Source organism: Dama dama, chromosome 18, assembly GCF_033118175.1.
Source record: "Dama dama isolate Ldn47 chromosome 18, ASM3311817v1, whole genome shotgun sequence".
Classification (NCBI taxonomy): Eukaryota; Metazoa; Chordata; class Mammalia; order Artiodactyla; family Cervidae; genus Dama; species Dama dama.
Genome location: NC_083698.1, coordinates 113,483,282 through 113,498,833, shown reverse-complemented (window position 1 = coordinate 113,498,833; position 15,552 = coordinate 113,483,282). Strand labels below are relative to the sequence as shown.

Below are 15,552 nucleotides of genomic sequence, written 5' to 3'. Positions count from 1 at the left end.
TGTGAGATATATCTCACGCCAAAACCTCAACTTTAAACCAAGGTTGTCAAGTCATTTCCTTGTGTAAGGTTTCTTTTTCTTTTTAGTTACAGAAAGAATATGTAAGTGACTTTACAATTTTATTAAAATATGCTTCAAGTCTTTGAAAAATATCACAAACATGCATCTATATGTAAGGCATTAAACCTCTTGGCATTAGTATTTTGATGAAGGGGGATGTCTGATTGTTCTCCTGGGTGGAAGTTACGATGCATCCCTGTTTTGTTTTGTTTTGTTTTGCTTTTGCTTGTTTTCTTGTATCCCTGTTTTGACTCAGCCATTGATCCTCTGAGTCCTGGTTTAAATCCTCTTAATCACTCTATGCATGCACTGAAATTTAAGTCCCCTTCAAAAATAAATGGATAGATAAATAGTGTATCTAACATAGCAGATACATGAAATTATAGGAAGCCTCATAGTAACATTCTCTTTAGTGAATTAGAAGTAAGAATTGGTTTTCACATAATTTGGAAAGCTTTCTTAATTATAGAAATCATGCTGGGATAAACCTAGCTTTCTTTTTCTTTTGGCCATGCCATGTGGCACATGGGATTTTAGTTCCCTGACCAGGGATTGAACCCGTGGCCCCTGCAGTGGAAGCACGGAGTCCTAACCACTGGACCACTGGGAAACTCCCCAGGCCAAGCTTTTTAATTTTTATTTTACTGTTTACTGATCTGCAAAAATAGGTAGTGGTCAGTAATCAAAGTTTTCATAAGGCTGATCAAACCACCAAGAAAATTGTAATTGTGGATGTCAAAAAATATTAACTGCTATATTTACTGTGTGACTGTGTGATTGATTGCCTACTTTTCTGTGCACTAGACATAGATGAACCAAATTATTTTTTTACCCTCCAGAGGAGTAATTTGGCCTTGCTGCTACCATTTGACAGAGGTTCTGAGAGACATTCCTCCCCCACATTTTTAGCCTTGAATACTTTATTCTTTATGGAAGTAGCTGTTAGGAGAAAGTGTCCCACTATTTTAGAAAAAAATATCATTAAGATTTCTTGACCCTATTTTTCCGATTTCCATGCACACTGAATCTCTGGAGAAGATGGGAGGCAGCAGATTGGAACTGGGAGTTGTGAGGCTTTAAAGACAGAGATGGTTTAATAACCCATGTGCGAAATGGATAAAGAAGTTTTAATATAAAAAAATTAGAGGCCACACATTTAGCTGATGCCAGTTTGTGTTTGAGTCATTTTCTCCTGACGTGCTCACCAGTCAGTCTTGAGGATGCTCAGAGTCCCCCTCTGCAGTCCTGGGGAGAGCTGGCATGGGCCTGCAAGAGGCTGGTGCCGTTTAAACTTTGTTCAGACCCTCTTATTTGGAAGTTCTCTCCAGTGTCAGTATTTGTTAGCGTCTCTGATGCTTTTTTCGCATCATAATTACATAGCATAAAGAGATTTTGAGGGACTTTTCTCCAGGCTGCATACAGATGCTCCCAGGGCATCATCACAGCAGGCCAGTCACATGTGGTTTTCTGAGTCTGTCCTGATGGGAAAGCACTGGTGTAGAGACCTGTAGGTGTCTGATTGACCCAGGGTCCAGAGAGGGAGAACGGTTTTTGACCTTCTCTTGGACTGGTGTTCATCTTTCCCCATCATTGATAGCATCTCCCAGATCCTGGCTTCTCCAGGCAGTCCTGGCTTGATTGACCAGTTTACTGTTTGAAGTTTAATGACATTTCATTTCTAAATTGATCATTTTATCCATTATCTTTTGTATTTTATTTAAAGATGTTAAGTCAGTAATGCTTTGGTATAGTAGATAGGCCGTCTTTACTTGGATTTCCCAGACATTGACTGCCTTCTTTTAGGTGTTTAAAATAAAGGCGTGAGTTACTTCCCACCGCGGTTTCAGTGCTAATGGTGCTAGCGGGGTTTCAGCAGGGCTCCCGGCAGCCCCAGGAGGCGCCTGCTGCACTGTGTGTAGCTGTCTTGGGCTGAGCAGAGATGTCTCCACGAGTGCCGACCATCAGCAGGGTCTCCCAGAAGAGAGTTCTCTGTTTAGCTTCAGTTCCAAACGTTATCTCATGTTCCGAAATGGGGGAAATAGGATTTAAGTAGAAGATATTAGCTGTGTGTAAATTGGTTCCGTCCTTCATGCTTCAGGGAGGACTTTACAGTCATCGAGGTCTGGGCCTCTTCCCTCTAACTCACTTGTTCCCCTGGGACTTTGAACAGATTATCCTTGGAGAGACTGTGTTTCCTCATCTGTTAGGTGGTGCATGGACTGCTGACAAAATTGTGAGGATTAAAAAAAGGCATTGTTTGTAGGGTTCTGGCATACAGTCATTGCTGTGTCTTTGTGTATTGGATTTATTTTTCCTAAGCAAGCAGCTTTGATAATATCAACTTCATATTAGAATTGAAAATAGGCCTTTGTTCTTTTTGAAGAAAAGACTAAAGAGATTTCTTAGTGTCAACTCCTAAGTAAAGTCAAAATTTCAGTGCTCCTACAATGGTTATTTCTAGTTTGTAAAGATACTATGAATAATAAATATGAAAACATGTTTCATAATTAGATGTATAGAGATTTGAGTGGATTTTCTTCTTGTTCTTTGGGTTTTCTTAAATGGTTTAGAACCAAATGACATGTGTTTCATTATTCCTCTAGGCTTTGTGGACACATTTTCTATTTTCCCTGTACATCTTTACCTATCTCTGTGAGGTTTTTGCTACTTTAAATTGTTCTGTGGAACATAAACAAATGTCTGTGAGTATGTATTAGTGAGAAGCAGATTTTTGACTTAGTAAACAGGATTAAAATGTGGTAACAGATTTATTTTCTTCAATTTTGAAATATTCTTTTTCTTTGGCACTTTGAAACAATCTCTTATAAATTAAAAACCACAGAATTGTTGAGTGTCTTGGGATTCTCTACCAAGAGATGGCTTGATTTTCAAATTCTTCTTATATAAACTTTGGTGATGTAAGTCAGTTCTCTTGCCTTGAAAGCTTACTTGTGCAGATGGTTTCTCTGCCCTCTCCTCTGGTAGCGCCAGAATAGAGTTCCTCAAATATTAATCTTATGTAATTTTTCTCCTGAAAACTCCCAGGTTGACCCATTGCCAGTAGAACAAAATCCACACTCCTTTGTGGGGCACAGAAGGCACACTGGGCTGGTCCTGCCCTGATTTTCCAGCCTCAGCACCCACCGTTCTTTCCTTCTCTCGGTCCTGCCAGAGTAAATTATATGCTCCATTATTTTTGCTTAGAATGTTCTCTTTCTTTTGCATGGCAGACCCCAGCTAATCCCATCAAACCCATGTCACACACTGTCTTCCTAAATCTCTCATGGACTCTGAGAGGCAGCATTAAACTCTCCCCAGCCCTGCACTGTCCTTCCCTCCTAGGCTGGCGGTCACACCTGTCCTCGCCAATGTGAGCCTCCCAAGGACACGACCACACCCAATTCTGCATTATGTCCCTAGCCCTGGGCACAGCGCCAGATCCAAATAACTGAAAAGTGGCTTCTTCAGCCTGTTTTTCTAAGAGAATAGCCTGTATATTTGCGGTAGATTAAGGACTAGCACAGTGATGAGATGCAGTAACAGAATCAGAATTTACACCAGGCGAACTGTACTCCTTCCTGTGCATGGTGGTGAGTAGAGAATTCTCTTATTAGGTGACTCAGGGGATTGGCGTGTTTTGCCTGAGGTGTATGATAAGATACATAGGAGTTGCTGGTTTGTTAGCAGGAAGGCTTGAGGCATATCAGTGAACTTGACGAAATCACATTATGTTAGAGAAGGCAGATGTTTTATTTTTGAATAGTTTTGCAGGAGTTATCATATTTGATCATTAAGGTTTTTGTTTCAACAGAATTATACTTTAAAACTTGAGGATTCAGAAAATTTTTTTTTCAAATCAGATTTAGAGTAGGTTACTTGTGTTATAAGAAAGTCTTGTTTCTAAGTATTCTCGCTGATATAATCAATAAGTTCAAAATCAATTTACAAAAACTCTTGTCAGACAATTTGAGTGTGTGACACAGTTACTTATTATAGAAAGTACTACTTTCTGTGTTAGAAGATTCTTGGTTTTAATCTTAAGCTAATAACTAGAAAAGTAGTTTATGCTTCTTACAAGCAGTTCAAATGTATAGAAATAGAGGAAAATGTAAAAGCCTCATTCTGCTCCTTGTTATACTAGTTTTGATGTGTATTTTTGCAAAATTTTTCTGTACACTTACAAACATGTACAACATATATAAAAGTACATGTTTATATGTACACAGACAAACATACCAGTGTTTTTAAGAATATATGGCCTCTAGTTACTACATTGTCATTAATTGGAAAGTTTGGCAATACTTTATTACCAAACATAGTAAGTTCTTGTAATGCTTTCATTGAAAGTACAAGTTCACTGAATGATATGTGCACAGGTGAATTTGGTCCGCTGTACTGACTTGCTCCTTGGAAGAAAAACTGACCAACCTAGACAGTGTATTAAAAAGCAGAGACATGACTTTGCCAACAAATGTCCATCTAGTCAAAGCTATGGTTTTTCCCGTAGTCATGTATGAATGTGAGAGTTGGACTATAAAAGAAAGCTGAACGCCGAAGAATTGATGCTTTTGAACTGTGGTGTTGGAGAAGACTCTTGAGAGTCCCCTGGACAGCAAGGAGATCCAACCAGTCCATCCTAAAGGAGATCAGACCTGGGTGTTCATTGGAAGGACTGATGCTGAAGCTGAAACTCCAATACTTTGGCCACCTGATTTGAAGAACTGGCTCGTTGGAAAAGACCCTGATGCTGGGAAAGATTGAAGGTGGAGGAGAAGGGGACGACAGAGGATGAGATGGTTGGATGGCATCACCGACTCAATGTACATGGAGTTGAGCAAGTTCCAGGAGTTGGTGATGAATAACAGGGAGGCCTGGCATGCTGCAGTCCACGGAGTCGCAAAGAGTCAGACACAACTGAGTGACTGCACTGAACTGACTGGAAGACAGAGGGGCTGACAAGGGCCCAGTTGGTGAATGAAGCCCCTCATTTGGTCTGTGAAGGAGTTCTCTGATGCTGGGAAGGTAGAAAGGAGCCATGTGAGTGTCTTGAGGATTTGAAGAGTTGGACGCGGAGGCAGGAGCTGTGGCTCAGCCCTGCCCCTGCTGGTGAACCTCAAGGCCTGCCATGCGGTGACTGTGGCGGCTGTGGGACAGCCGGCCGGGCCCCAGACGGGAGCAGGGCCGGGTGGGCGCAGATCGGGGCGCTCACTCCCACCTTGGGCTCTTCTCCTGCGCTTGTCTCTCCTCTCTTGTCCCCTTCCTTGGGAACAGTGTTTTTGTTTTTGTTGATTTTTATTTTAAAACTTTACACATTAAAACTTTATTATATACACCTCCTCCCTCCACCCCACCCCCTGAATGAATGGTAGCCAGTTGTACCTGCTTTTCTGTGTATTTTCACTGAAAACAAATGTTGGGAGTTACCCCACAGAATTACTCCAGGGCTCTGGCAGCCCCCACCTGCACCGCTCCTCGCTCCCGTAGCCCTGCAGCCCCCGTGTGTGGGCCCGTCTGTCCCACCCGGCCGCTCGGGGCGGTGGCGGCTGCTCCCGGCATGCCGCACACGCATTGTTTTCCTAGGCCAGATCCTGAGAAATGGGATTGCCGGTTCACAGGGTGGATGGATGCACATGGAATTTTGTCATTACTACTTCCTTATTATTTTGTGTTCATGGACACTAGTTCTTTCCTGTGGCAAGCTTGAATGTTAAGTAAAACCAGTCTCAAATTGCTCTGTCTGAGTCTTGGGTGGAACACTAGGTCTTGGTAATAGTGTTTTATTGTGAACTGCTGTCTGGTTTTCTGAACTTTGCCATCAGTTGTTTCAAGATTTGTACAACCTCTGGTGTGTAGATTCTTGTTGTTCGGTCACTCAGTCATGTCTGACTCTTTGCCACTCCATGGACTGCAGCACGCCAGGCTTTCCTGTCCTTTACCATCTCCCAGAGTTTGCTCAAACTCAAGTCCATGGAGTCGGTGATGCCATCCAACCATCTCATCCTTTGCCAACCTCTTCTCCTCCAGCCTTCAGTCTTTCCCAGTGTCAAGGTCTTTTCCAATGAGTCACCTCTTTGCATCAGGTGGGCAAAATATTGGAGCTTCAGCTTCAGCATCAGTCCTTCCAATGAATATTCAGGATTGACCTCCTTTAGGATGGACTGGTTGGATCTCCTTGCAGTCCAAGGGACTCTCAAGAGTCTTCTCCAACACCGCAGTTTGAAAGCATCAGTTCTTCGGCATTCAGCCTTTATGGTCCAACTCTAGATAAATCGCCATTAAACACACATTTTCTACTTCTGGCTACCACTCAGGATCTCCTACATTTTAAGGCATGAAATCAGACTTTCAGGTTCTGCTCTTTGATGGGGGTGTGTTCTCCTGAGGGTTCGGTGGGCTCTATGAATGGTGATCTCTATGCACTTGCCACTTCCCTTGGTAGCAGAGTGGCCAAGAGCACAAGCAGACAATCTAGTTTTTCATCCCCATTCTGTCACTGGTAGCTGTCCTGTAAATTTGGGATAGTAATAGTCCCAGTTTGTAGATGTGTTGTGAGAATTAACTCAGGGAATATGTCTGACTAACTTAGCGCAGCGCCTGCTGCATAGATGACAGTTTATAGTCAGTAAATGGTAGTTCAGTCTGGTGCTCAGTAGCTCAGTCGTGTCCAACTCTTTGTGACCCATAGACGGTAGCCCGCCAGGCTTCTCTGTCCATGGAATTCTCCAGGCAAGAATACTGGACTGGGTTGCCATGCCCGCCTCCAGGGGATCTTCCCGACCCAGGGATCGAACCCCCAACTCTTCCATCACCTGCACTGGCAGGCAGCACCACCTGGGGAGCCCAAATGGTAGTTACTCGTATCATTTTATACAAAAATGGTTGGATCCCATCACTGACTCAGTGGACATGAGTTTGAGCAAACTCCGGGAGGTGGTAAAGGACAGGGAAGCCTGGATCTCTGTTGCAGCCCGTGAGGTCACAGAGTTGGACCTGACTGAGCGACTGAACAGCAACAACACACAAGAATAGTTTATGGTTGAGTCGTGTTGTCCTCCTCGGGCCTCCAGGACCTCGTTCAGGGGAGGTTTATGACATGTGCATCGCCAGCCCTCAGCCTCTGCCTTTCCTCGCTTTCTGCTCCTCCGAATCTTTCACCTGAAAGACCTTGAAGAGACCTTGCCCTCATTGCCCCCCAAGCCCCTTCCCCTCATGCCAGATCTAAATCTCTTGCAACCTAGTCTGGCTGGTCTGGCGAGCCCTCAGCTCTCCCCAGCCCCCATGCCTCCTGCCTCTGGGGGAAGTGCCGTCCTTCTGGTGCTCCGGTTCCCCTCAGGTAGAAATGGCTCCCCTGCAGCAACGTGACCTCCAGATATGAGCAGCATTGCCAGCATCCTTTCCTAAATCTCTGCTTCTGAAGCATCATCTTTCTCAACTCTTGAGCCTCTTCCTTAATTCTGAAAGGTTGCCATCTATTTGGTTTTGTTCCAGAATGGGTTCAAGCTAAAACTTAATTTAGAAAAACTTGTTGCAGGCACGCCAGCCCACCCTTGGGATTCACGCAGATTAAAGGCTTCCCATCCTGCGGTGTGAAGGGGCAAGTCTTCTTGGGCATGTGGGCGCGGGGAAGGTGGAGCTGTGTGGCCGTGTCAGATGTGGAGACGGTGGTCTCACCAGCCAGAATCTGGCTGCTCACGGCCCCGTGCCCTGGTTTGTGCTCGGGGACCAAGCATGAGAGGTGGAATTGGTCCTCAGGGAAGCATCTTCTTGGGCACACACCCCAGAGTCATGTTTCCTGAGCAGCTGCTCTCAGCCGGAGGAGGGATGGGGCTTGGCTCTTAGTGTGTTGCTGAGAGAAGTTGGGGTGGCCGTGTCGGGCCCTCCCCCACCCCCGCCTCCGTCCCCAGGGCAAAACTGCTGTACTCCAGTCTGTACTCCAGTCTGTCTTTGGGCCCCAGAGCAGTTTTCAGAGTGTTCATGTGGCCAGTGTGTTCTTTCTTGGAGGGGCGTGGAAGCATTTCTCAGAGAACTCCCTGCTCAAAACTGCTTTAGCCTTTTCTCTGCAGGGGTTGTTTTAATGACAAAGAAAGCTCTTTCTCAGATATTTCTAAGTAGGGTTTTTTTTTTTTTTCCTACCTCTCCACTTATTTTCTCCAGTATACAGGCCCCATCATGGAGAACTGTAATTATAATCCTCCTTTGGGAGACTCTGTGGAGAGGGGCCAATTAAGGAACATTGTGTGCTGGCTCCTTTGGGCCGAAAGGGGAAGAGAAAGGTGGGCTTCTGAAGCTCTGAGCCTGGAGGCCTATGGAGGGTGAGGGCGCTAAGGGATGAGCTTGAGGTTTCGGGCTCTGTGGGCGCTCCTGAGGCCAGCGGGGAGGTGGGCAGGGGTTTCAGAGTGTCCTCAGAATGTGAGGGCTTGGGCCACACGCTTCCGTGGAAGGTTCCCCAGCACGGGGTGAGAGAGCCGCAGACAGAGCGGCTTACAGTATTAGTAAGAATACTAACTGGCTTTTGTGACATTTTACTTAGAGTTGTCAGGAGTCACTAAGTCGTGTGTGTGTTTTTCTCTTAGGTTCATTTTCCAGACACTGAGAGAGCAGAGTGGCTAAATAAGGTAAGAGAAGAGTACACGAAACACCAGATATCAGTGGGAATTGGTGGGTGAGATGCCGCCTCTCCATAGTTGGGGATTTGGGTGTGGGCGATATGTGAGCGTGTCGAGGCCGAGAGGGTGGCTTCTGCTCTCTAATCAGCTGGGACATTGCAGTGCAAACTGTGCCTTTGTCACAGGAAGCTGGTGATGGTCTCATAGCTGGACGTTCGGCCCTGTGTCTTCTCACTTTGATGATAGTCGTAAGTGAAAATTATAGAGCATTCTTATGAAGAGGGGAATAACTCCCAAGAAATCTAGCCTTTTTTAAAAAGTTATGTTTTTAAATCATACTTAGAAGTAGATCTCTTTTATCTCTGTATTTTACATATCCTTAGAATTGTATAATAAAAACTAATGTAGGTAATGATTGCCCGTAATATAATCACTGGAAATTAGTCCATCCTTAAAGACACTCATTAATGTTTGTTAAGAACAACACAGTTTTAGAAAGTTTTTAGCACTGAGTTGAAACTACAGGATTATCTGGCTGTTTGTACATACCAAGTTGCTTCAGTCATGTCCAACTCTTTGACCCTATGGACTGTAACCCGCCAGGCTCCTCTGTCCATGGGATTCTCCAGGCAAGAACATTTGAGTGGGTCGCCATGCCCCACTAAAGGGGATCTTCCCGACCGGAGGATCGAACCCTTGTCTCCTGTGGCTCCTGCATTGCAGGCAGTTTGTCTACTGATGAGCCCCTGGGGAAGCCCCTTTCTGACTTTTTAGTAATGATTAAATGTGATGATATGCATAAACAAAATATTTAACTAGAATAACTAATTCCTGCAACATACTGGTTGGTTAATCAATAGTTCATTGTTATAATACATTTTTAAATTTTAGATGCTGTTTTTGCATAACAAAAAAGGACGCCCCCCACTTTTGCCTTTCAAAAATTCTGGTAAACTGTATAAGCATGATTTTTCATGATGATTTAGGTACTGTACTATTTGTTTGAGTGAGTGAAAGTCGCTCAGTCATGTCCGAGTATTTGTGACCCCCAGACTACACAGTCCATGGCATTCTCCAGGCCAGAATACTGGAGTGGGTAGCCTTTCCCTTCTGCAGGGGATCTTCCCAACCCAGGGATTGAACCCAGGTCTCCTGCATTGCAGGCAGATTCTTTACCAGCTGAGCCATGTTTAACCTGAGCTCCTTCTCTTTTCCAGACTGTAAAACACATGTGGCCTTTTATTTGCCAGTTTATAGAGAAGTTGTTTCGAGAAACCATAGAGCCGGCCGTGCGGGGCGCACACACCCACCTCAGCACCTTCAGCTTCACGAGGGTGGACATGGGGCAGCAGGTTTGTTTCTCCTCAAGCTTTCTTACCTGTGCACCGCTGGAGAGAACGTTAAGCTGCGTCACATTGTTTTCTAGCCAAGCTGTGTTCTGGAAGGCTGGCTGTGTGCGCAGGCCCTCCCGGGGTCTCCTGTCTTGGGGTCTCTCCGCCTCTGTCCACTGTGGTGTCTCTGCCAGTCCAGATCCATCTGTGGGCCCCTCAGCCACACGTTCTCCCACCACAGTTACCTTTGTACAGTTCCCACCGTCTGTCATGCTGGAGCGGGGGTTTGCTCTGGAAACTCACTAACGATTGACACAAGCTGGAAGGCGCCCCCCACCCCACCCCCGTGTTTAAAAGCAGCACCTCGGGGCCCCAGTGCTGGGCTGGCAGCACTGCGTTAGTGACACAGGTGGTGGGGAAGTTGGGCTCTGTTCTTGGCGTCGAGTTATATACAGAGGACCGTCACTAACTCCAGCACTGCTGGAAGCCTCGGGGCCACCGTAACAGCAACTTTCCCTTTTTATTTTTTTAAGTCAGTGTTTACAATAACTAGCAACAGTTGAAGGTAGCATTTTTTCTATTGAGGCATAATTGACACATGAGGTTATATTAATTTCAAGGTAACATTGTTTTTATGCCTAATAAGACTTCAGGGTTCAACAGTACTTTTTTTTAGTTTATTTTTTGGCCGCACTGTGACCCTGCAGGATCCTAGCTCCCCAGCCAGGGGTCAGCGGCTGCAGAGCCGGACGACCACCTTCCCCACTCGCACGCTGAGTCCTGATGCCGGTAATGCTTCAGGGGGTGGGGCTGAGGACCTCATGCCGGCTGTGCCCCTGCCCCAGGCTCTGACACTCTCAGGTGTCGATGCTGTTCCTCGTCGACGTCCATCTTTGTGCAGAGACGCAGGTGTGTGTGTCCTGCCCAGCTGTGTCGTGCAGGCTGTTTGCTCTCTTGGCTGTGAGTCTACAGCACGCTACCATTTTGGGTGTGGTCCCTGTTCAGCTCATGGGGCCAGCGCAGGACTCCGTGGGACATTGCCTCTCATTCCACTTTACCTCAGTCTCCTAAAAGGAACACAAGTGGGAATGCACACTTAGAAGCCAGAATGCCACGTGAATATGAAATGGGGGTTCCAAGGTTTTCTGTGAAGGGCGGATGGTGAATAGCATCGTATTGATGCCTACATACAGTTTCAGAGGCATGTCCTCCTCCTGCCCTGCCCCCTTCTTTTCCAGCCCTTTAAAATAACGGTCTCTCTTAGCCCGCAGGCTGTGTCCTACAGTCAGGTAAGCTCACGTTCGTTCTTGCAAATTTGGAATTCTTGCTCCAGCCGAGTTTGTCTCGGGAAGAATTACTTTCATGTTTGTGTGTGCTTTGAACTTGTAATGCTGACGATGGGTAGGAATGCTGAGAGCAGTGCAGGTTTGGTCAGAGGGCTCAGTGTCACAGGGTGCTTGGACTTCTCGCGGGAATAGAGGACTCAGGCGTCTGATGCAGGGGCCGTAGGGGGCGTGGGAGCCTGAGCAGAGACCCTGCGACCTGGGATGGTGGCAGCATGGGCCCGGAGTCTGCTCCTGCGGCCAGCTGGGGGGTCAGACTTCAGGACAGCTGCAGCGTCAGAGTGAGCGTGGGGGCCCGGTGGTGCTTCAGCCTGAGTGTTTCATGTCCAGCTGTCATGCTGAGAACTTTCTTAGAAGGGGTCTCAAATCAGTAAATTGGGAAAAGATTCTGAAATGATGTTGAAATATAATATTTATTATTGTCTGCCTTTTCTTTTTATAGTCATTTGATTCTCACCGTGTTGCCTGTATTATCTGTCGAAAATATAGTTAATATTTTTGATTCACTCAAAAAGTCCCATTTTTATGAGAATATTAAAAAATAGAAAGTTGTGACATAAAGATAAAATGAGAAGAACTTCTGTTTTAGACAGGGCATTAAGGGTGGACTAGAGGGAATGGGCCAGAGTCTCCTGGAGGAGGCAAGGACTGGGGGTCCTTGGGCGGGAGTGAAGCCGGGTCCCGGCCCCAAGCCCCTGCTGAGCTAGGCAGTGCTCCGTGACCTGCTGGTCCCGCGTCCTGTGGGCCCCTCTCAGCCTGCAGGGCCCTCCTGAGTGTCTTACAGATGAGGGTGCTCAGGGCCAGAGGCCCGAGGCTCACTGGGGGTGAGGCAACAACATCGTGAAGCAGAGCGTCCCCGCCCGGGCCTGGGACCCAGGCTCATTTTCTCAGCTGCTGGGTCACAGGGTTGGTGTTCTCTACCCTTCCTATGTTTTAAAGAAGCCAATTCTTGTTTCAGCCCCTCAGGATCAATGGTGTTAAGGTGTATACTGAAAATGTCGACAAAAGGCAGATTATTTTGGACCTTCAGATTAGGTAAGTTTATGTGTTTGTCATAGTTAATGATGTGTGATGTCACTTAGCTATGCCCATAAAGTAGAGAATATAATGAGCACGTATCTTACTGCTATTTGATGGAATTGGACTAGCTTCTTGTTGAGGACCTAAACTTAGCTACTTCTGGTTTTAGTTCCTGATAGCTTAGATAACTGCCGTTCGTAGAACATGTTAAAAGAAATTTAAGGCACTACAAGATAACTGCAGGCCCATATCACTTGTGAACATTGATGCCATAATCCTCAAGAAAATGCTCACAAACTGAATTCAGCAACATAGTGAAAGGATTATACACCATGACCAAGTAAGATTTATTTCCAGAATATAAGGATGGTTAATTGTAAGTGATCAATGTAATACTCCACATTAACAAGAGTGAAGGGGAAAATCACCTAATCATCTCAGTTGATGCCAAAAAAGCATTTGTTGAAATTCAACACTTTCATGATAAAAACACTTAAGGCACAGACAGAAACAATGTCAGCATGATGGACTTGCTTATTGGACTTGGAATACTTGGCATGTATTCCCAGCAAGCAGCATGCTCAGTGGTGAAAAACTGAAACCTTTCCTCTGAGATCAGGAACTTGACAAGGACCACCGCTTTCACCACTGTTGTTCAGCACGGTCCTGGAAGTTCTTTCAGAGCAATTAGGTATGAAAAAAACAAAAGGCATACATTGTTGGAAAGGAAGTAGTAGTAAAGTAGAAGGATACAAAATCAATGCAAAAAAAAATGTATAGTTGCATTCTATACATTAACAATAAGCAAGTCCAAAAAGGAAATTAAGAAAATTTCATTTAAAACAAGAAGAATAAAATACTTAGAAATTAACTGAAGCAGTGAAAGACTTGTACAATGAACACTACATAACACTGATGTAAAAAATTAAAGAAGACGTAAATACTTAGAGATGCAGCCCATGTTTGTGGTTTAGAAGACTTAATATCATTAAAAGCCAACACTAAAGGTAATCTACAGAATCAGTGCAATCAGATATATGCATATAATCATATATATGATAAAGGATTGAGATCCAGAATATATAAAGAACTGCTACAACTCAAAAACAACAACAAAAAACAAATAACCTGATCAGAAATGAGCGAGGGACTTGAGTGGACGTTTCTCCAGAGAAGACAGACTAGTGGACAAAGGCACTTGAAAGGGTGCTCAGCATCTCTGCTAAAACCACCCTGAGACATCGCCTCACACCCGTCAGGGTAGCAGCCATCAACACCAGAACGGATTAGTGAGAATGTGCAGAGATCGGAACCCCTGTACACTGATGGTGGGAATACAAAAGGTACGGTTGCTATAGAAACAGAACAGTACCTCCTTAAAAAAAAGAAATAATAACTGAATGACCCAGCACTTCCACTTCTGGGTACATGCCCAGAAGAATTGAAAACAACATCCCAAAGGGATAATTGTATACTCCAGTTCATAGCAGCTTTCTTCACGATAGCTAAAACATGGAAGCAACCCAGGTGTTCACTGACTGTTGGACGGGTAAGAAGGCGTATCATGTGCGTACAAGGGGAGCGTCGTTCAGGCTGTACAGAGAAGGAATCCCGCAGTGGGCAGTGCCCAGCCAGCTACGGTGGGATGGACGGACCGTGGGTACATCATGCTAAATGAAGTAGGACAGTTGCAAAGAGACAGACTGTGTGTGACTCCCCCCATGTGAGACCTCAAGGAGTAGATCCACAGAGACACAGAGCAGGATGCAGGCTGCTGGGGAGGAGGGGAGGAGGATGGACGTCCCTGGGTGATGGGCGTAGAGTTTCAGTTTTGCAGGATGAAGAGAGTCTGGAAATGATGGTGGTGATGGTTGCACAGCAGTCTGAATGTGCTTAAGGCCACCGCCATGCACTTCAGAAAGAGTGAGATGGTTGCTATGTATGTTTTACCACGATAAAAAATAATTGGGAAAAAATTGATTAGGGGTCTGCCAAGTGCCTTTCCTGGTGTAAAGGGCTTCTCTGGCTCTTGTCTTTGTCCTTCAAGAACCTGCTCATGGCTTCATGAGGCCCCTTCCCAGCTGTGTGCCAGCTACTGACTGACACACCCAGCAGGGTTGGTTTTGTTTTGATTAAGGGTCATTTTTTTTATTGTGTCATCTTTGAGTTTGTAAAGTGTATTAATGTAGTAAATGAACAGAGTCCGTACCAATTGCCGTTATTTTAGAAAGCAGCATAGAGTGTTATGATGACGTAATATGGGAAAACTCTGGCACCACTGCAGATTCCACTGTCATGAGTGGAGTGAGAGAGGTGGCCCCGTGTTTGTCTTGGGGTCACTGTGCCTGGCAAGGCTGTCCACAGGCCGAGGGTGAGCTTCCGTGGGTGGGAACCTTGTTCTCTTATTCCAGCACCGACAGAGCCCTTCATACACATTTGTTAAACAGACACTGAAATGAGTCTGTTACCTGATGCCATTTTGAAGACTGCAGTCTGGCTTTTGTGGTTTCAGCAGACATAGCAGCATATGCAAGTTATGCAGCTCAGATATTTATGTCTCTGAAACAGTCTGCATTCTACTTTTTCCTATGTTCCAGACAAGAACTGTAACTAGATTACTGCCTGTAGAGTTGGGGAAGGAGTAATTGAGAGATAATAGAACATAAAATGATCACATCTTAGGGTAATGTGGAGAAAACTTGTCATTCGCCATCTGCCTCTACAAGGATGAGGTCACCAGCCATTGTGGTCGCTGCCCTTCCACACCCTTGAAAGGAGTTCAGGGCAGAGACCAGGAATGAGGCCCTCTGTGCTCTGGGAAAACTGGCAGAACTGTCTTTCAGGCAGTTAGATATTTTCAAGAGATGATTTTATGAGCCCAGTTGCTTTCATCTTCTCATAGCTAGAAAAGCTCTACAATCATTAACGAAGATGTCTGCTCCTTGTGACTACTAGCAACCTTCTGCCAAAATGTGTCCTTGATTGCGTGCACCTCCTTCACCAAAATATAGGTAGTGACTTTTATGGCAGGAGTGTGACTGTTGGCAGACTTTCATCCCAGATGCCTTCTGTTGATATTTTGCTCATGTGCTTGGACACTCTCTGTTGTGGTTATCAGATTCCTCCCGATGCTCCAGGGCAGAAGCAAGATGACCCGCTTCCAGAATCAAGGGTGGGCATCAAACCATTCAG

The 15,552-nt window shown here is 45.3% G+C and overlaps 1 protein-coding gene across 3 annotated transcripts in view; it reads left to right on the top strand.

Annotated features, from left to right (window-relative positions):
• Positions 1-15,552, top strand: part of ESYT2 (extended synaptotagmin 2) — a 75,028-nt gene that overhangs the window by 22,716 nt on the left and 36,760 nt on the right. For all 3 annotated transcript variants that reach the window (XM_061166247.1, XM_061166248.1, XM_061166246.1), the window contains exons 2-4: positions 8,634-8,675; positions 9,884-10,018; positions 12,299-12,375. In XM_061166247.1, the coding sequence (XP_061022230.1) occupies positions 8,634-8,675; positions 9,884-10,018; positions 12,299-12,375 (254 nt within the window). The remainder of the gene's footprint in view (positions 1-8,633; positions 8,676-9,883; positions 10,019-12,298; positions 12,376-15,552) is intronic.